The sequence below is a fragment of the Arachis stenosperma genome, chromosome 2, assembly GCF_014773155.1.
Source record: "Arachis stenosperma cultivar V10309 chromosome 2, arast.V10309.gnm1.PFL2, whole genome shotgun sequence".
Lineage (NCBI taxonomy): Eukaryota > Viridiplantae > Streptophyta > Magnoliopsida > Fabales > Fabaceae > Arachis > Arachis stenosperma.
In genome coordinates this window covers 8772828-8794700 of record NC_080378.1, presented here as the reverse complement: position 1 = coordinate 8794700, position 21873 = coordinate 8772828, and the positions used below count along the sequence as shown (strand labels likewise).

The 21873-nt window shown below is 31.2% G+C and overlaps 2 protein-coding genes across 8 annotated transcripts; one reads left to right on the top strand and one right to left on the bottom strand.

Moving 5' to 3' along the window:
• Window positions 1–406: 406 nt before the first annotated feature.
• LOC130962482 (glutamate receptor 2.8-like) lies at window positions 407–4619 on the top strand. The gene is made up of 5 exons (XM_057888690.1): window positions 407–701; window positions 1149–2488; window positions 2615–2927; window positions 3320–3726; window positions 4074–4619. The coding sequence occupies exons 1-5, from the start codon at window positions 407–409 to the stop codon at window positions 4617–4619; spliced, it is 2901 nt and encodes a 966-aa protein (XP_057744673.1).
• An 838-nt stretch (window positions 4620–5457) lies between these two features.
• On the bottom strand, window positions 5458–18139 carry LOC130962226 (putative UPF0481 protein At3g02645). 7 transcript variants are annotated; one of them, XM_057888376.1, is made up of 5 exons: window positions 17869–18139; window positions 11473–11588; window positions 8882–8948; window positions 8247–8326; window positions 5458–6975 (listed from the first exon to the last, which is right to left on the bottom strand). In XM_057888376.1, the coding sequence occupies exon 5, from the start codon at window positions 6932–6934 to the stop codon at window positions 5588–5590; it is 1347 nt and encodes a 448-aa protein (XP_057744359.1). In that variant the 5' UTR covers window positions 6935–6975; window positions 8247–8326; window positions 8882–8948; window positions 11473–11588; window positions 17869–18139; the 3' UTR covers window positions 5458–5587. The 7 variants fall into 7 exon arrangements, with proteins under 7 accessions (XP_057744359.1, XP_057744362.1, XP_057744358.1 ...); XM_057888379.1 differs by lacking the exons at window positions 8247–8326; window positions 8882–8948; XM_057888375.1 differs by lacking the exons at window positions 8247–8326; window positions 11473–11588 and having other exon boundaries at window positions 8882–8969.
• Between the last annotated feature and the right edge of the window lie 3734 nt (window positions 18140–21873).

Here is a 21873-nt window from a genome sequence, read left to right as displayed (position 1 = left end):
AATGAATATATTGGTTACATAAAAGATATAAATAATGAAAAAGTCTAGAGGGCAACAACTTTGTTAAATTCTGGTCAGCATGTAACCCGTAAAAAAAAGTGAGCTATTGGATGAAATTTCACACCAATCTCACACCATTAAAACCATCATTAATGGCTATTTGATGGCTAAAAATCACAAAAATTACTGGCCATCTAGCAATCCTCATAAATAAAAGATAGTAAAATTTACACAATAAAATTTTAATCACTTTTAAAATAAAGATGGTGAAAATATTTGTGTCCACAGACCGCACCTACTACTACTAGGTTTCCTCTTTCAACATATATAATGAATTTTCGTGAATAAAAACATTTAAGCTATCTGCTTGGCTACCTTCACATTATTATTACTAATAGCAAGGAAAATGGTGAAGCATCAACCTCGTAGCACCTTGGTTCTAAGTCTCTGGTGGTTCTTTGGTGTGTTAGCAATAGTAGTGATGGGTCAAAGAAACAGTAGTGGTGCAACAACACTTCCAACAAGAGTAGTGAAAGTGGGAGCGGTGCTTGATGTTGGTGGAGCAATGGTTGGAAAGATTGGTTTGAACAGCATCAGAATGTGTATCCATGATTTCTATGTGTCTCATCCACATTACAAAACTAGGCTCCAACTCATTCTAAGGGACTCCCAAAGAGACATTGTTACTGCTGCTGCTCAAGGTTCGTTCCATCTATCTATATCTATATATTCCCTCTTATTATTAGTAGCTTTGCTTTTTCGGTAATACTAGGGGAATAAAAAAAACAGAACATTCATTAATTATTACAACAATGAAGAATGAATATTAAATAAGATAAATTTTAACTATGTTTGACTAATTATACTACCTGCTGCTACACATACTCAGCAAAACTAACTTATCTATCTTGACATTCTTTACAAGAAACAGACTTAACTATTGCTATCTTTATCACTATTTTGTGTCTTGTTTTGTGGTATCAATATAGAGGAAATACTCAAATAAGTCTCCAAAAAAATTTTACGTCCGACGTTTTAGTTTTCCAAAAAAATTTTATTATGTTGAAGTTTTTTAATTTTATAAAAGTAAGACATATAAGTTTCTACATTAATCAGCTCCCTTATTTTCTATTTTTACGACGATGTAGCTGTGGATCTTATAAAGAATGAGCAAGTGGTAGCTGTGATAGGACCAATCACAACAATGGAAGCCATGTTTGTGATCAACCTCGGAGATAAAGCGCACGTGCCCATTCTCACGTTCTCAGAAATGAGCCCTTCTCTCTCATCACTCCACACCCCATACTTGTTCCAAATTGCACAGAAAGATTATTATTTAACTCAAGTCGTGGCCATAAGCGCCATTGTTCAAGCTTTTGGGTGGAAACAAGTGGTTCCAATATACGTGGACAACGGCTATGGCGAAGGACTCATTGCATCCCTAACCAATTCATTTCAGAAAGCATACATTCGTGTTCCTTATCTCAGCGCCATTGATTTCTCAGCCACAAATGATGCCATTGAGAGAGAGCTCTACAAGCTCATGACTATGCAAACTAGAGTCTTTGTTGTTCACATGACATCCCGTCTTGCCTCTCGTCTCTTCGCCATTGCCAAAGACATTGGAATGATGGATGAAGGTTATGTTTGGATTGTGACTGCTGGAATTGCTAATCTTTTTAACTCATTGGACTCTTCGGTTATGGAATCCATGGAAGGTGTGTTGGGTGTTAGGCCTTATATCCCAAGAACAAAACAGCTTCTTGATTTTAGAGCTCGATGGAAAAGAGAGTTCTTAAGAGACAATCCAACACTTGTTGATGTTAATTTGGATGTTTTTGGAATATGGGCCTATGATGCTACTGCTGCATTAGCCATGGCAGTTGAGAAGCTTGACAACACTGTTTTCGGCTTCACTAATGTGAGCAACAACTCCAGCAACGTGACTGATCTTGAAAACTTCGGCGTTTCGCGAAACGGCGAGAAGCTGAGGGAAGCTTTATCAAATGTTAGATTCAAAGGTGTTGGTGGTGAGTTCAAAGTAGTGGGTGGTGGGAAGTTAGAAGCATCACCATTTGAGATAGTTAATGTGATTGGTAATAGTGAAAGGAACATTGGATTTTGGACACCACAGAAGGGACTAATCAGAGACATGGATGCAGATAATTCAACTTCTAAGGAGAATCTAAGAACAATTCTATGGCCAGGGGACTCTTACTCTGTTCCAAAGGGATGGGAAATTCCCACAAATGGTAACAAGTTAAAGATAGGAGTCCCAGTGAAAGATAATGGCTTCTCTGAATTTGTGAAAGTAATCCATGATCCTATTACCAATTCTACAAAGGTCACCGGGTTCTGCATTGATGTGTTTAATGCTGTGGTAGAAGCGTTGCCTTATGCCCTTCCATTTGAATTCATTCCATTTGAAAATTCCAACAACGAGATGGCAGGAACATATGATGATTTGATCACCCAAGTTTATTATGAAGTAAGTAAACTGTCTATTACATAATTGAATGCACGTGTAAAACTATTTTACGTGTATGTCAAAATTAAATTCTTATTATTCATGAGTTTCATCTGATTGTGAAGCAATGTATGTCTATTGGTGCAGAAGTTTGATGCTGTGGTGGGGGACACAACAATTACGGGAAACAGGTCCAAGTATGTCGATTTCACATTGCCGTACACAGAATCTGGTGTGACTATGGTTGTTCCAGTAAGAGACAATAGAAAGAAGAATGCATGGGCCTTCTTGAAGCCATTGACATGGGACCTTTGGGTAACAATATTTTTTACCTTTGTTTTCATAGGATTTGTTGTTTGGGTACTTGAACACCGAATCAATGAATGTTTTAGAGGGCCTACGCCTTATCAAATTGGCACTAGCTTGTGGTTTTCCTTCTCAACCATGGTATTTTCTCATCGTAAGTCTCTATGTCTACTCACTTTCATTTTGATATATTCTTCTTAATTAAATAAAGGTAGAAACTTAGGTGCAGTCAACTTCATGTGAAGTTAATAACTGAGAACTGTTAGATAATTTGACCGATTTAACTAAATTTTTATCTAACGACTCTTAGCTATCAACTTCACGTGAAGTTAACTACACCTGAGTTTTCACCATTAAATAATTGCATATATAAAAAGATAAAAACTCGTCCACAGTTGTCTTATATGAAATTAATAATTAAGAATCATTAAATAAGTTGACAGATTTAATTAAATTATCATTTAATGACTTTTAATTATCAACTTCATGAAAATAACTGCATGTGAATTTTTACTGTATGAAAATGTTAACTTTGCAATTATGCAGAAGAGAGAGTGGAGAGCAATTATGGAAGATTTGTGGTGATAGTATGGGTTTTTGTAGTTCAAATTCTGGTTCAAAGCTACACTGCAAGTCTTACCTCTCTCTTAACAGTTGAACGACTACGACCAGCATTTACAGATGTTCATCAACTCTTAAAGAATCGGTTGAATGTTGGTTATTTGGAAGGTTCTTTTGTTCATGAAATCTTGAAGGATTTGGGGTTCCATGAAAACCAGCTTAAGATATATAAATCTGCAGAAGAATGCAATGATCTCTTCACAAAAGGAAGTGCTAATGGTGGTATCGATGCGGCTTTTGACGAAGTCCCTTACGTGATGCACCTTCTTGGAACTTATTGCTCCAAGTATGCCATGGTTGAGCCAAGATTTAAAACTGGTGGCTTTGGCTTTGTAAGTTCCATCTATCTATAATTCAATCGCTATTTACGTGAGTTGAGTTTTCACGTGAAGATAATAGTTAAAAATCAGACGATTTAATATGTTTTACCAAATTAATATTTAATAATTTTTAATTATTATCTTCACATAAAAAAACAACTGAATTTAAGATTTTTACTAATTTTTTTATTTCTCACATGTAATTGTCTTCACATAAAAAAGAGAATAGAAAATTTTCAGATGAGAGAATAACAGTTCTTGAATATTTACTAATTTGATGGCTACTCATGTGCAATTATCTTCGTATAGAGATAATAGTTTATAACCTTCACATAATTTATGTGTTCATGTATATTCAGGTGTTTCCAAAAGGGTCACCTCTAGTGGGAGACATATCACGTGCAATCTTGGATGTGAGTGAAGGAGGTAAAATGAGAAGAATTGAGAATGCATGGTTGAATGGAAGCAGTTGTCAAGATTCAAATAACAATGCAGCACAAGTATCTTCTTCTACAAGCCTAGGACTAGAAAGCTTCTGGGGTCTGTTCTTGGTTGTAGGTATTTGTTGCTTATTAGCCCTCGTTATCTTTTTAGCCACATTCATATATCAGCATAGACATATTTTGTTAAACCATAATCTCCCTGATGATAGTAGTTCTATAAGAACACGCATTGGAAAGTTGCTAAATACCTTCCATGAGAGAGATCTAAGCTCCCACACTTTCAAGAAAAGTGATTCAGGCGTAACAACAAGTGTGTCTTCTTGCCCTCCAATTAGTCCATCTAGTTACACAGACTCAGGCTTTTCGGCCACTCCAAATACTCAACACAAACCTACACAAGAACCTCCTGTCATTACAACAAAAGGGATACAACCTCTTATTAAGCCACATAGATCCCTCTAGTTCTAGAACATGATTACCTATTGTCCAAAAAAAAAAAAAAAACACATGATTACCTAATTATCTTATGTTAAGCACCTTTCTTTTTTTTGTTCAAATAAATGTCTAAAATTAATTATCCATGGAAATATGTATGGAGTTAATTCGATTATCAGCTAGCTTTTTTTCCTTTCTGTTTTGAAAACGAGATTAGAATACCTTTTTCATTTCATGCTCGTCATGCAAACTGGTCCATCAGTATTTAAATAAATAAAATATTTTTATATATTTATTTAAAAAAAAAACATTTACAAGTATTTTATATATTTTCTTAAAAACATACAAGTCATTGTTTCTTTTTAAACAAAATATTATACAAGCAAATTTTTTTTGCCCCAATTTATGAAATTCGAGGATCCTTCCCTAATTCCGATTGAATGGCATGGTCATTTAAATCTCCGACAAGTAAAATATGTTTTCAAAGCCTTTGTTTTACAAAAAAATCCAAGCACAAACATTAAGTGAAGTAGCTGATAATCTGAAAAAAAAAAAACATCCAACATTATTTTAAGTCTTACTGATGGCTGATTTTTTTAGATATTGGGCACAATTTGATGTAACACGTAGTTATTTGATTATATGATATTTTCCAAAATTTTAGAGATGGGACAATTTGCAGAGAGCAAATTAATACAACAGATTTTTTTAAATTTGTCCAAGTTAGGAACACACAATTTGTATACTTCAACTTGAGGGAGTATATTAGTCACGGTATGTATTGACATTTAGTTTAGTTGATTACTTGTAGCTTAAGTAACTAAGATAGTTAATTAGTTAGTTGATGTAACATACAGTATGCAAGTTAGTTACACTCCATGTGTATATATTGTACATCTCAATGAAATGATCAATCAATATCGAAACTAAAACAGAGAACAAAGACATTTTATTTGTGTTCTGAAAAAAGAAATTAAAAGGGAGCTCAATTAGTTTTATTTAGAAATTAAATCATGAATATTGCGATAGAAACTAACGATGGTGTAGATGAGAACAAAAATGGCGATAATGGTGGAACTGCCTCTCCAAGTGTCACGGAAGTACACCCTCCTAACTGTTCCCATGGTCTTTTTCCAGCCACTCTTGTTGTGGAGTGTGAGTTTTCTTATAACTTTATAGTAGCACGTCTTACCGGTGGAAACCACATGTTTGGAAAGGCTCTTCACCAGATTTACCACTTCCTCATTACTCACGTGTTCTCGAAAAATGCATCCTTTTTCCACCAACAACTCTACATCTTCTTTGGTGTGAACCAGAGAGTCCAACAGAGACACGTAGTTGGTGATAAAAGGTTTATCCGGATAATGGTAATGCTCAAAGGCCATTAAGTTCTTGAGAACACATACTGTTCTGTTATCAAATTTCAACTGTGGGAACATCAATTGAGCTTTTAAACTCTTGAAGCATGGTTGCAAGCAACCCAAACAGAGTAAATAGCCGTTGAACGGCTTCTTCGTCTCAAATGTTATGTCAATCAGTTTTCTATCACCAACGCACTCAAAACTTACCCCATTCTCATACAACTTGCTTGCGCTCACTTGCAAATTGTCTTGCTTTAAAAACAATTCTAAGCTCCAGTCAGGAAGACAACACCTCCTAACAAAATCAACGAAATGATGAGCTGTCTCATTGTCCCTTTTTAAATATTCCGCATACAGATGAAGAGATGCAAAATAATGGTGGGTAAGTTCATGAAAATCTTTAGGTAAACCTTCAGCTGTGAGAGTTGCAACGTAATTATAGAGTTTCTTCAACACATACAATGGAAGCTGATTCTCAAGAAGCAGTAAGTCCCTCTGGATGCCTTTTGTAACATAGTTTGTTAACATATTTCGATGATCAAATTCCCAATCCCTCAGAAAGTACTCCACGATGAACACAGCATCTAGCAGTACTATTTCCACTAATTTCTCATTGCTTATCTCTGGGAACTTCTTCGCATAACACTCCCTTATTTTTTGTACTTCACTTTCAAGGAAACTTTTGTATTCCTTCATGGCTTCCTCGTTTGAGACACGCTTCGAGAAGTCTTGCAAGTACTTATACTTTAGCTTTTGCATTCCCTTCAGCTCTTCTGTGTCGTAGTGAATGGGTCCTATTGAGATCCACTGAGGGGTGAAAGAAGCTTCTTCTTCATCCATCTTCCTAAGTTTGGAAGGAACTGTGTAGATCATGCACACATCTGGAGTAAATTCTTCTTCAACGTTGTCAACATCAATCACCACGTGTTTAACCATCTCCAATAATGTTGAATCAGTAGCATCAGTGGTAGCACTCGTCATCTTGCTCCAACTAATTAACCAAACTTCACTTCTTATGTTCCCTACAGCAGTGAGCCAAAAGGATTACTTTAAATTAGAAACCAAAAATGAAGAAAACATTTTAGTTTTGAAAACTGATTTTATATTTGTGTATAAACATATTGCTATTTAATTCACTTTTAATATTTATTTTATATTTTAATATATATTTTATATATATGATTAATTTAGTGACTAATTATTATTAGTGTATACTTAATATAGTTGAAATATAAATTTACATGTAGAAATATGTTAAGTTGTTTAGTGAAAAACACAAAAATAAAGACAGATCAAATTTTTATATTAGTTAATTAAAAATAATATAGTCTGTTGGTCATATAATGATGTTATTTATTCAATATTATTAGTCTAATAATTCAATAACATAATTTTTAGCTTATCTAATTACAAATCTTACGGACCATTTAGCATTTCTAATTTAATTACATTGTATTTTGTCTTGATAACAAGATAAAATAAACCAAATATTAGAAATAGGATACAAAATAATAGAGATACAAAATTAATGTTTTTATATTTTGTTTTACGATGAATTAAATATAAAATAGAACAAATAATAAAAATTTAATTTATTTTTATTTTTTACATAAAATTTAGAATAAAAAATATAATTATGAAAATTTGATAGTAATAATAAAAGTTATGTATTTGTTCAATATTTTTTTGTCTTTTCGATCAAAAAGAAAATAAAATATATTAATTTAGTGTCCCAAAATATAATATCTCTCTTTATTTCTCACCTGTTAAACATAATTTTATCATTTTTATGTTCTATATCTATATTTCAATGTCTTGTCTTCATAAAAAATAAAATAAGACAAGACTAAAAGAATAAGATACAAAGAGATAAAAATGTTAAAATTAGTATTTTTCTATGTTGTTTGGTGATAAACTGAAATAAATTTTAAAAGTTAAATTTTTTTAAATTAAAAAAATATAATAATAAAAAATAAAATTTATCTAACATATACTCTAAAAGTACATGATAGGCTTATCATAATAAAATTTTTATTAAAAATTATAAAAAATTCAAGTTGTTAATATATTTATTTTATCTTATGAAAATATTTTAAATTAAAAATAATAAAAAAATAAGTTATGTTTTTGTGTCTTTTACAAAATATATTATTTCAATATTTTTATACATAATATTTATTTTATTTCATCTACTAAACACAATTTTACATTTTTATTTCAGTATCTCATACCGATCAACAAACGCAGCCTAATATACGCTCTGCAATACGCTCATCAATGTAATTACGTTTACCTCCACAAGCAGAAAACCTTTTGGGGCGTTATATATTCAGTGACTTGCTGACTTATTGGTAATTTGGTGAATAACTGCTCCTGTATGTATTTTAACAATGAAAAAATACTAACTACTAAGAGAGAGAAATCAATATGGTTTTTTTTTTTCTTTTTTTAATTTACAAGAGGGCATTTATGTATGTGAGTCCCAACCAATTTGTTATGATATAAAAGACATGAATAAAAGAAGGAAAGAAAAGAAAAAAAAGGCAAGGAAATCATTTAACCAAACACAGCCTTTATGTGTACTCATAGATCAGATGTGAACATAACATATCAGAAAGGAAATCACTTGATGATATGGCAAAAACACTTAGGACAATTGTTTAATTACCTTTCCATGGTGTAGTAGAATCTCTTGCATTTCTAGATCTCAATATAAGAGAACATTTTAACTTAAAAGGCTTTTTTTTTTACTAACTAAAAGGCTTTTTAACTAACCTACCCCAATTCTAAATTATGTTATACAACTTAAAGAAATTGTTAGTTAATACAGAAAACATATATATGGAAAAATTACAAGACAATCATCAAAATCAAAGAAATAGAATGGACATAACATGATGAGATTGGTGATGAATATAGATTAAGAACCTGTTTTGTGGGAATAAGTCAAAGTTTCCAAGTGCTCTTGATCAGTAATGGCAAAGATGAGTTGCAACTTGCAAGTGAAAAGGAGCAGCTATGAGAGTCAAAGAAGATTTTAAAAAATGAGAAGAATCTGATAAAACTCATTTAGCTAGGCTTCACATTATTGTTTATATAGAACATTCTAAAGTCACTTAACCATAATTAAGCTGGTTATATTACCAAAAAAAAAAAGAAAATTAAGCTAGATAACTCTGGTTCCAACAACCAGAGATGAAGGGTTTCAAGTTTTCAATCAATTTAAAAATAATTAATTATGTCTCGGTTCTATTTTTAAAATATTTACATTTGTATTTCGTTTTTTATCTTCAAATTTTAGTTGTATTATTTTATTTTATTAATTTTGGTATCCACCATTGTTTATTATTATAAAACCCATTCTATATTTTAATCAGGGACGACAAACTTTGGATCTTATAATAATATTTATAGCTGACTTGACCATGTTCACTTCTATATTGTAATTCACATGCAGTAGGTAGGACTATGTTATATATCTATCATGTTAACCTACGGATAAATAGATGAAATGACAAATATGTATATAGCAACCTGATGTATTAAAATGAAGAATGACCATGAATATACGAAAATTGGATGAATAGTGTGTAGACCGGTGAACTTAATTGAGTGGAATGTGGGTCCTGTGATAGGTGAAGGGAGGCTAAAGAAATGGACTATATATGTATACATAAATATAACTTATAAATGGATTTGAGAATTTGAGATGGAATAGTATTTTAATTTAGTGGTTGTTTTTGAAAATTTAGCTGTGTGGATGTATATTTAATGCAACTCGAAAGTTTTTAAGATAAAACTAAAATAAAATAAAATTTAAGAATATTTTTTAAATTTTTAACAAATTTAAAAGACAAAAAAAAATATACATTACATAATACATGATCATAATTAACTTCACATATATCTATATATTCACACGACAAAGAACAAGTAAATAAGTGCACATATATTATACTGCTAACTATGACTCCAAGTTAAGAAAATAATGAACCTGATGAAAGCTAATGTGGTTTTGGTCAACAAGCTAAGCAAATTCTTAATAATAATGTAGACCTTTTTCGTTAGCTATAATAATGCAGATAGACAGCAATGATCAATAAAATTTATGTCCACAACCTACTAATATGACCCACAGGTACAAAAATAAATAAAATGTGGCAATGAGGTCACAAGGAAACACAATAGTCATGCGGTCATATACTCATATTATCATATACCACCGACAATGCGTTTAAATTCATTTATGATATGGATATATCAAAAATTAATTATTTATATAAAATATATATTAAAAATAAATTAAATAATACATACAATGAATTAAAAAATATATATTAAAAATTAATTATTATTATATATAATATGTATATCATTGATTAACTATTTGTTAACATATTAAACCTAAGAAATTATAGGTAAACAGTTCAATATGTATAATGTATATTGCAATATAGCAACAGCAAGTAGTTTTTAAAAAGAAAATAGTATAAATGTATTATATATGAATATGTAATAAATCTGAAATAAATATAAGCCAAAATAAAAAAAATAAGTTAGTTTATTGATTACCCAAGATCTAATATAATAGTACATAATAGGATAAATTAAAATATATTTTTGTTTTTAAAGTTTGTTAAAAATTTTTAAAATATTTTTAAGTTTATTTTTAAATTTAATTTTGATACACTGTCAGAGTAAAGTAATTTTATATATGCATCCAATCATACAATACCACATTAGTAAAATAACTACTTTTCATATTAATTGCATGAATGTTTATCCAAAAGAATGAATATGATTGCATGATTGTGTAAAACGTTTTACACTATCAGTGTATTAAAATTAAACTTTTTATTTTATTTTAATTTTATCTCAGAAATTTTCGATTTATATCAAATATACCATTAACAACTAATTTTTCAAAAAATTTAAAACTAATTTAATAATAATTTCACAAGAACAATCTTTAATTATAAATAAATTAAATATATAACTATCATACATTATTATTAAATTAGTCCTAAACTTTTAAAAATTTAACTAATAGATATATATTTGATGTAAATAAAATTTTTTTAGATAAAATTAAAATAAAATAATTTTTTTTAATTTTTAATAAATTTCAAAAACAAAAAAATATAAGTTATCTTACGTGATACATAATACATAGTCATAATTAACTTCACATACATATATCTATATATTCACATTACAAAAAACAAGTAAAATAAGTGCACATATATTATACGGCTAACTATGACTCCAAGCTATGAAAGTTAAAAAAGCTAATGTGTGTTCAAGCTAAGCAAATTCTCAGTTTCACGTCGCTAGATCTGTTGGTAATTAGTAATGTACAAAAAAAATTTACCAATAAATAATTACTAACAAGATTTATACTATTAAATTTATTCCGTCATTAAATCTAATAATATTTAACATTTTTTTTGTAGTGCCAGTATCTAAAATTTCTAACGACTTATAAACACTACAAAACTGCTGTGCAGGTACTTTGTTACCTCAAGAAAGCCCCTGTTGTCGCAGATCTCTTTTTCCACTTAGCACTGATTTCAGCAACACTGGGTTTGTAAATGCCGATTGGACAACTTGTTCAAATACTGGCTAATGCTTCTTCCTAAGGACCACTTAATCTTTTAAGAGAGTAACTAGATTGAGAACCTTTATTTTATTTTTTTTTCTATTAAGAGAATAACTAGAGAATAAAAATATGTACATATTATTGTTATGGTGTTATTTTTCTTTTTAATATATTATTTTGTTTTCATTAAAAAAACTATATTGAGATTAAATTGTGTTATTATTAAAGTATTTATAAAATGGAATGATCCTCGGTAAATGAATCGTTGGATCTTAAACTTACAATAAATCTAATATGTCAAATCAAGAGAGATACTTGAAAGCTGCATATGAAATTCCAGACAATATCTGCAATATATATACCCATCTAGAATTCACTTAGGTTGCCTTTGATAAACATTTCAGATTCGATGAGAGAGGTTAAAATTACTGTATGATGGTATAAAAATATGAAAATGTTTGATAATTACAAAAATTCAGTCAAAAATAGCTATAATTAGGTTGTCTTTGATAAACATTTCAGATTCGATAAGAGAGGTTAAAATTACTGTATGATGGTATAAAAATATGGAAATGTTTGATAACTACAAAAAATCAGCCAAAAATAGCCATAACTTATCTTATTTAACATTCATTAATTATTGTGACAATTAATAAATAATTAATGAATACTAAATAAGACAAGTTCTATTTTTTTTTTTTTGTCTCTCTAACATTACTTTAAAAATATTCTGCTGGCTAAATGATAGCTAGGTTTTGATCAAAAGTGATGGTTATGAAAAGAAATTAAAAGGAAGCTCAATTAGTTTTGTTTAGAAACTAAAGCATGAATATTCCGATAGAAGGTGACGACAGTGAAGATGAGGACAAAAATGCCAACAATGGTGGAACTGCCTCTCCAAGTGTCACGGAAATACACCCTGCTGACTGTTCCCATGGCCTTTTTCCAGCCACTCTTGGTGTGGAGTGTGAGTTGTGTTATGACTTCATGGTAGCGCGTCTTACTGGAAATGACATGCTTAGAAAGGTCCTTCACCAGATTCACCACTTCCTTATCACTCACCTGTTCTCGGAAAATGCATTCTTTCTCCACCAGCAACTCTACATCTTCTTTGGTGTGAACGAGCGAGCACAACAGAGACACGTAGCTGATGATGAAAGGTGTATTCGGATAAGAAATCTGCTCAAAGGCCATTAGGTTCTTCAGAACAGTTATTGTTGCATTATCAACTTTCAACTGCGGGAGTATCAATAGAACTTTGAAATTCTCCAAGTATGATGATGGCAAGCAACCCAAGCAAAGTAAATTGCCGTTGAATGGCCGCATGGTCCTGAATGTTAAGTCAGTCAGGCATCTAGCACCAACGCCCTTAAAACTTACCCCAGCCTCATACAACTTGCTTGCGTTCACTTGCAAAATTGCATGCTTTGCACCCCATACTTCGTTCCAAAACTGCTGATCGGGAGCACAGCACCTCCAAACGAAATCCAGGAAATGAACTGGCTCATACTCACGTTCTGAATATTCCACGTACAGACTAAGAGAGTCGAAGTAACGGTGGATAAATTTACGAAAAGGGCCACAACGTAAATTTTTGGTTGCGTGATTATAGAGTTCCTCCAACACATACAATGGAAGCTGATTCTCAAGAAGCAGTAAGTCCCTCTTGATACCTTTTCTAACGTAGTTGGTTAACATATATTCTTGAAAATATGCCCTCTCCCTCAGTAGGTGCTCCACGATGAACACAGCATCTAGCAGCACTATTTCCACAAATTTCTCGTTGCTTATCTTTGGGAACTTGTGCGCATAACACTCCCTTATACCTTTTACACGGCTTTCAAGAAAACCTTTGTATGCCTTCATAATGGTAATGGCTTCCTGGTTTGAGAAACGCTCCGAGAAGAACTGCAAGTACATATACTTTAGCTTTTGCATGTCCTTCAGCTTTTTTCTGCCGAAGTGAATGGGTCCTATTGAGATCAATTGAGGGGTGAAAGCTTCTTCATCCATCTTCCTATATTTGGAAGGAACCGCGTAGATCTTGTGATTACCAAATAGAGTCAAGTCTTCAAGGTCTTTAACATTATTGAAATTGATCACGTGTTCCAACATGTCAAATGGTGGAATTAATGTTGAATGAGCAGCAGTAGTGGCGGCCATGTTTTTCCAACTAACCAAACTTCAATTCACTTCCTATATAGCTGCGGAAAAAAAGGACCACTTTAAAATAGAAACCAAAAGTGGAGAAGAGATTTAAGTTTTGAAAACTGTTTTATTTTATTTGTTATATAAATATAAAACAAGATGGTGTTAAAGTTTGCAGATGATACCATCTTGTTTTATCACAGGATGAATTTATAATTAGAAATTATAAGCAGTTTTTGCGGTGTTTTGAGATGATATTTGGATTGAATATTAATTTTGATAAATTCAGCTTTGATTTCAATTAATTGTGAGAGGGAATGAATGCGAAGAATAATGTACACTTTGTTGAGGTATAAAGAAGCATCATTGCCAGTAAAATATCTTAGTGTTTCACCTAGAGCGAATTCGAGACTTGTTAAAATATGAAAGCCGATTATAGATAACGTGAAAGAGAAATTCAGTTTGTGAAAAGTGAAAATTTTAAATAAAAATGGTAAACTGGTTCTTATTAAATCAATACTTAATAGTTTGCCAGTGTAGTAGAGAAGTTAATCTCACTGCAGAAGAGATTTCTTTGGAGTAATGAAGACGGTAAACATGGAATACCATTAGTGAAATGAAAAATAGTACAAGTTCCAAAAAAGTTAGGAGATTTGAGTGTGGGGGATGGAGTACTTCGAAATACAACACTATTATTCAAATGATGGTGGCGGTTTTTCAAGAAAGATTGTCTATTCTTATAATAATTTAAATCCTAATGTATTGCTGTGTCATCAGTCTATACCTACTAGAGGGGGACCATGTAAGAATATTTGTCAGTTACAGATTACAAAGCAGGAGGTAGGGAGAAGATGATCAGGAGTTTATACTTGGAGATAGGTAATGGTAGACGAGTTCGATTTTGGAAAAATAATTGGTTACCATCTTGTGTGTTGAAAGACACTTTCCCAAAACTTTTCTTGATTTTAAATAAAATCGGATCTGTTATAGGGGGTTGTGGGTTATGGGATGGGCTAGAATGGATATGAAATTTTCAGTGGAGAAGAGAACTATTTCAATGGGAGTTGGAACTAGTTAACCAATTTCATAAAATTCTACGATCAGTCAAGTTAATAGCTGAGAGAGAGAGAGGATAGATTGATGTGAAAATTTGATAAATCAGGCGTTTATTCTACTAACTCTTTTGTGCAGGTTTTGCAGGTGGAAACACTTTCAGAGAAGATTACGAGCTATAGTTTCACTAGTTCTATTTGGAGAGGTTTAGTGCCTCCAAGGATTAAATTATTTACCTAGTTTGTGTTAGTTGACAGAGTCAATACTAAGGAGAGATTATGTAGGTTAGGCAGGATTGATCAACATGATACTGTGTGTGTTTTATGTAAAGAGGATGTTGAGAACTTTCACCACTTATTTTTTCGGTATCAGTTTATTTAGCAGGTATGGTGTGCTTAGTTGTTTGACTATGGTAGATTGTAGACTATTTCAGAGACAATTAAATAACACTTTAAAAGCTGAACAAGAGTACCTATAAAAAAAGAGGAGCGTAATAGGTGGCTAATTGGATTTTTTGCTATCATTTAGCACATATGAATAGAAAGGAACACTAGACTCTTCAGGAACTAAGAAACAGGAGTTGCGGAAGTTATTAATAGGTCACTTATAAACAGAGACGGATGCACATGTATAAGTGTGGGGGCAAGCGCCCCCACTACAATTTGAATTTTTTTTTCAGTAATATATGATAATAAAATTTATTTGTCCCCACTAAATTATTGAATTTGACCCCACAATAATTTTTTACTCATTTTTTGTACTTCATAGTCAATTTAAGAATTTTATATTAGATGTCGTTAAAATGATCAATTTTCAATTTAAATAAAATTTGTGTTTTTTTTTAGAAATCGACTCGAAAGAGTATTATTTATCTTTTTTATATTAGTTTTAATTTTTTTCTGTAACAATTGCATTAATTGAAAGAACTTTTCAACTATGAATTTAAATAAAAATTGGCTTCTAATTGTATGAGAAGTAAATTTTTAAATATATATATATATATATATAAGAATAATACTACACATTTAAATCTTTTTATGAACTAAGTCTAATTAAATTAAATAATAAGACTTTGAATAATGCTAGCCATAACTGATTTTTATTATCTTAGACTAATTTGGTTGAAATTAATTAACAAAAAAAACTTGAATATGTAACATTATTCTATATAAAAAGAGAGATATTTCGATTATATTATTAAGAAAAAGCTTACTCAATTTTTTAAAAATATAAAACCTAAATAATAAAATTTTAAATTATATGTTATCATTTTATTTTAATATTTTAATTTATAAATTATATATTTTAAATACTAATCATATTATATGTACATAAAAAATAATCACATGTATACATATTGAAATAAAAAATACAAATTAAAAATATATATATTTATATATAAATATATAACGATTAATGAATAATTTAATAACTGATTTTTATGTACACATAATATTTTTATTATAAAATTTTTTTATTATATTGTATATATTTTGCTCTCACTATCAAAATTTTTTGGATCCATCACTATTTATAAACTATAAAGAGTAGTTGATCTTAATAGTTGTTGATGGTAATGTCAAAAATAACTTTGAATTGATAATTATATTTTCTGTTTAATTTCTTTATACTTTTGTTGCTCCAAGTACGTAGCTGTATTAAGTTCCTTACTTTTTAAAAAAATATTTAAAACTACATATGGCTAGATCTATAAAGTTGTTTAGTGAAAGACAGATATAAAAAGATGAAAGCTAAATGCCAACGCTTTTAGTGTAGAAAAAGGAAAAAGTAGTTAGTGTTAATTTAAATGTAAGATAAACAAAAAAAAAATAGTTGTCTAAAATTTTTTTGTATAAATATTTATAGAAGATATTTTTGTATTGGGACATATTTTATTTAACTTTTAATTTATCAAAAATAGAAATTAAATAGTAAAAATATAGAAATAAATATTTTCTAATTTACCTTTTTTATTATTTTCAAACTTTCTATCCTAAAGTATTAGTTAAACACATCCTAATAAATGAGTGATGTGAATATATATACGCATACAATAATGTTATATTTTTAATCTCAAGTTTTATTTAATGCACAAATAAAAACATCACTAGAAGAAAAGGGTTGTTAGACAACAAAAGTTAGGCTAAATTAAAGATGTTCAACTATCACGCCAACGCAACATTTACGGCAACAAGGAGCCAATCTTTTAGGGGTCAACCATTTTAACTAATTTTTTTAAATTGTTTTTTATTTTAAATTATAAATTCTAAATTTTTACTCATAAATTCTAAACTTTTCTAAAAAATGAATTAATAAATAATTTAATACTAAAATATTAATTAATATTAACTAATAAAAAATTAATATTTTATATTATGTAAATACAAAAAAATTATTATTAAATTAATTATTTTTATAAAATATATAATAAAATATAAAATATATTAAAAATTAGTTAAATAATATCTATATTCATACATAAATATTGAAATACATAATAACTATAGCATTTTTTATATCAAGTAGTACTTAGTAGCACCAGTGACTTATAGGAGAAGCGGATTCTTTATATATATATTTTTAATTATTTGATAAAATATATTTTTTATTATTTAATATATTTTTTCATATATATTTTTTAGTTTTATTTAAAAAATATAAAATAAAAAATCACACTTTACTAAATAATTTTTTTTTAAAAAAAGAGAATCTATTCCATGTATCTGTATGCTATAAAAATATGAATTAAAGAAGAAAAAAACGGTGAAAAAAATATCAGTTGATAATTGATCTATAATCAACTTTAAGTAAACCATTTAACCAAACACATACAGCCTTTATTTATGTGTGATTCTCATAGATGTGAACATAACAACAAATTTAATTTGAATATGATGCATTTTAAAAGGCATTAACCTACCCCAATTAGTGCCGAAAGTAGACAAAATGACAAATTAATTATACAGCAAATTGCTAATCAATTCTAAATTATATTATACAAAAGAACTTGTTAATTAATACATGATGAGAAGAAATTACAAGACAATATCATTAAAAATCAAAGAAACGGAAATGGACAACATGGTGAGACTACTGATGGATATAGATTAAGAACCTGTTTTGTGAGAAGAAATCAAAGTTTCAGGTGATGAGCTCTTTTAGTAGTCACCACCCTTCTCACTCTGTGCCTGAGCTTGCTTCCTTAGTGTTATGTCTCTTCTTTTATGTTGGTTGATGAGTGATGACTCAAGTGAAGATTGCATATGCCACTTTAAAATTATCAAGCTTTATGTGAAATTCTATATATATGTTTGCAAAGAAGAGTTGCGAGTGAGAGGGAGTAGCTATGCGAATCAAAGAAGGTAAAAAAAAAAAAATGAGAACTAAGCACTGGTAAAACTCATTTAGACGCTAGGCTTCACAAAATTGTTTATATAGAACATTCTAACGTTACATTAACTCAACCACACTTAGAGCTGCTGGTTAAGTGTGGTTTCTAACAACCAGAATGAAGGGTTTTCACGTTTTTAATTAAATTAAAAAATTGTGATACTATAAAGTTATTTTGATAATTTTTTTGGTGACTTAAAAAAGTTAAACAAACAACAAGAAAGAAAATAAAAGTCAAGAACGGTTTAAATAGAGGAGCGCTCCCACTTAAGATAATTCTCAAACTCCTCTTAAAAAGAGGAAAGTTCCACTTGATTGAATTATAACTTTATTGTCATTTTTGCTATGGTATCCGCTGCCGTATTTGCATCTCTCGTAATAAAATGAAAATCAACTCATCAATTTCAATGCATGATATCTTTTATTTTGAGTACCAACAGATCAATAAACTCAAAATCATTTTGATTATTTGTAACAAGATTAAACGGTTCTACACAATCTGTCTCATAAATAACATCTCATTAACCTACATCTCAGACTAAGAGATAACCTCTCCAAATAGCAAATAATTTTGCTTAAAAAATACTATTACTCTCAATTATTCTCACACACTCCCTTTGTCAACACTCATTACAATCTTTGATAACGCAAGCAAAACCAACATTATCATCATAATTAGGATAACTAGCATCACAATTAATCTTGAAAGTATTTATAGATGGAAGATTCCAAGAACCACTTAGAATAAAGGAGAGGGACATACGTTGTAATTCAAAAATACTCCTAAGCTCTTTTTTCTGAAACTAAAGCTAGACAAATAACTTTTTTCAGATGACAAATCTCATGATGAAGATTAAAAATGTCATTATTTTTTTATGGTCATATCCACCAAAATTCCGAAAAGAATCTGAAAGGATGCTCTCTGCTATGATGTAAGAACCATGCAATTCTTCGAATCCAATGATGACAAGAAATATCCAACATGTGCCATACAAGCTAAGCTTTTGAACAATCTCGAATATAATATAAATCTAATTTCTAATTAGAAAGACATCTTGGACAATGTGCCAATGACAACATCCATCTTCTAAAGTGAAAACTTGCAGTAGGAAGAGTCTCTCTAATACACAGCCAAGTAAAAAATTTCGGCTTCTTCAAAATAAGTTGGTGCCAAAGCCAAAGCCAATTTTTCTACTCCTCCCAATAAAAAAGTTGCTTACACAACCATAAGTAACCATTGCACAAGTCATAGACTTTAATTGGATGCAGTCTCATACTAATACCAATCTACTTCCAGACCTGTTTGCACATCTGGATTGTAAAAAAGAATATTACATTTCATATTCTGAGATAGAGGAGAATAAAGAGTATTCAAATGCCACCTACCAACTGACCAGATATCCTATATCCGAAGGTTCGAATAAGAAATGTGAACATAATCCATCTCATTAGATAACTGCTCTTCTCTCCTCCAGCTTTAAAAATCAGAAATTCTAGTTCAAATTTCCAATACACCAAGCAAATCCATCCTTCAACACTTCTCAAGCCTTGCAAAAGCTCTTTCAAATGTGAGAGCCTTGTTCTTAGGACAATAAAAACAGTCATATTGAGATTATCGGTACTCGGCATCCAACAATTGGATCCATAACTTGGTTGGTTGATGGAAAAAAGTCCAAACTAACTTCCCAAGAAAAGCAATATTTGCACAATAAGGATCTCTAATTCCCAAACTTCCATATTTTTTTTGGAGTAACCAGCACCTTCTAACTAACAAGATTCGATCCTTTTCCATCAGCTTGTCCTTTTCAAAGAAAATTCCTTATTATAAACTCTAATTTATTGATAATCCATTTGGGAAATAGAGACTTGCGTCTGGCTTGTAGGAATAGTGACTACAATGGAATTGACCAAGCAGAGTCTACCTACTCGGTTGAGCAAACTCCCTTTTCAGCTTGCTAGCTTACCCCGAATCTTATCCAGGACAATATTAAAAACTGAATGGGTCACCCTAGAATGGATAAGGGTAAACCCCAAGATACTTGCCCAAGTCCTAGACAAATTTGATGGAGACCACCCTAGTGAAGATCTCTTTTCTTGTCGCATAGACATTCTTGGAGTAAAGCGCTTTAGACTTCTCCAAATTAATCTTCATCTCAGATGCTTCGCAAAAATTCTCCAAAACCACCATCACATTTTGCACTTGTCTCTTTGTAGCTTTACAAAATAAAAGCAAATCATCCGTAAAAATTAAGTGGGATATTTGTGGTCCTCCTTTAAAAATAGCAACCAGCTCCCACAAGTAAAGATCAACCTGATGACTAATATAACATGCCAATCTCTTCATACACAATATAAAAGATAGGATGACATATGGTCTCCTTGCCTAAGTCCCCGACCAGAAGTAAAATCATTCAAATGATTTTCATTCCAAAGAATAGACAAAAAGGAAGTAGTGACACAATTCATAATCAAATTGACTGTAGAACTGGAAAAACCAAAGTTCTGAAGGATATAGGCCAAAAATGTAAGGTCACACATTGGTTGGAGAGGAGAACAAAGCATGCCTTATAAGGGTGTGGATACCTCTCCCTAGCATGACGCGTTTTGACGAGTGAGTGGGAGGGGGGACTTCGGCTATCATCCCTATCGTCAAAGACAAAATCGTGAGGCATTGTGTGCCAAAACGGACAATATCGTGCTAGCAGGTGGTCTGGGCTGTTACAGATGGTATCAAAACCAGAGTCCAGATCGATGTGCCAGCGAGGGCACTGGGCTCCCTTAGGGGTGTGGATTGTAAGGTCTCACATCGATTAGGGAGGGGAATGAAGCATGACTTATAAGGGTGTGGATACTTTTCCCTAGCATGACGCGTTTTGACGAGTGAGTGGGGGGGCTTCGGCTATCATCCCTATCGTCAAAGGCAAAACCGTGAGGCCTTGTGTGCCAAAGCGAACAATATCGTGCTAGCGGGTGGTCTGGGCTGTTACAAAAAAACCTCCAGTCAACTCTCTCATAAGCTTTCTCTAGATTAATCTTAAAGGTCATGGTGCCTTTCTTGGATTTAATCTTTTTCATAAAGTGGAAAATCTCTTACACAATAATGATGTTGTCAAGAGTTTCTCGTCTCGGAATAAACCCGCCTTAAAGTGGGGCAATAATCTCTGCAAGATGAGGACGTAGTCTATTAACAAGGACTTTCATAATGATCTTGTAAACCATGTTACAGAGACTAATCGAATTGAATTCTTTCATGGATACCGGCATTTCAACCTTTAGAATAAGAATCAGTAAAGTCTCTATCATCTTTGGATCAAGAGCAACACTAGAGAACAGCTGCTTAATTATAGGGAGTGTGTCAGTACAGCCACTATGTCAGTCTAGGTTAACGAGTCACCATCCAAGCTGTTCAACATGGAGAGGGGTTTGAGACAGGGATCCTCTTTCACCACTTCTGTTTGTGCTTGTGGTCGATGTTTTACATAGGATGTTGCGGGAAGCTGTTAGGAACGGATGCATTACTCCGCTACTGGTCGGGGGAGATCATATCGAATTGTCACATCTCCAATTCGCAGATGATACCATCTTGTTTTATCCTCCGGAGATAGAGACGATTGTGAATTATAAGAGGCTGTTGCGGTGTTTTGAGCTGATGTCCGGATTGAGCTTCAATTTTGATAAGTCGAATCTGATCTCGGTGAACTGCAAGCAGGGATGGGTTGATCAGGTGTGT

Excerpts from the sequence above, each read along its gene's own strand:
- LOC130962482 (XM_057888690.1), top strand. The coding sequence starts at position 407 with ATGGTGAAGCATCAACCTCGTAGCACCTTGGTTCTAAGTCTCTGGTGG. Across the intron at positions 702-1,148 it reads TGTTACTGCTGCTGCTCAAG|CTGTGGATCTTATAAAGAAT; the intron begins GTTCGTTCCATC and ends ACGACGATGTAG. Across the intron at positions 2,928-3,319 it reads AACCATGGTATTTTCTCATC|AAGAGAGAGTGGAGAGCAAT; the intron begins GTAAGTCTCTAT and ends GCAATTATGCAG.
- LOC130962226 (XM_057888374.1), bottom strand. The coding sequence starts at position 13,715 with ATGGCCGCCACTACTGCTGCTCATTCAACATTAATTCCACCATTTGAC.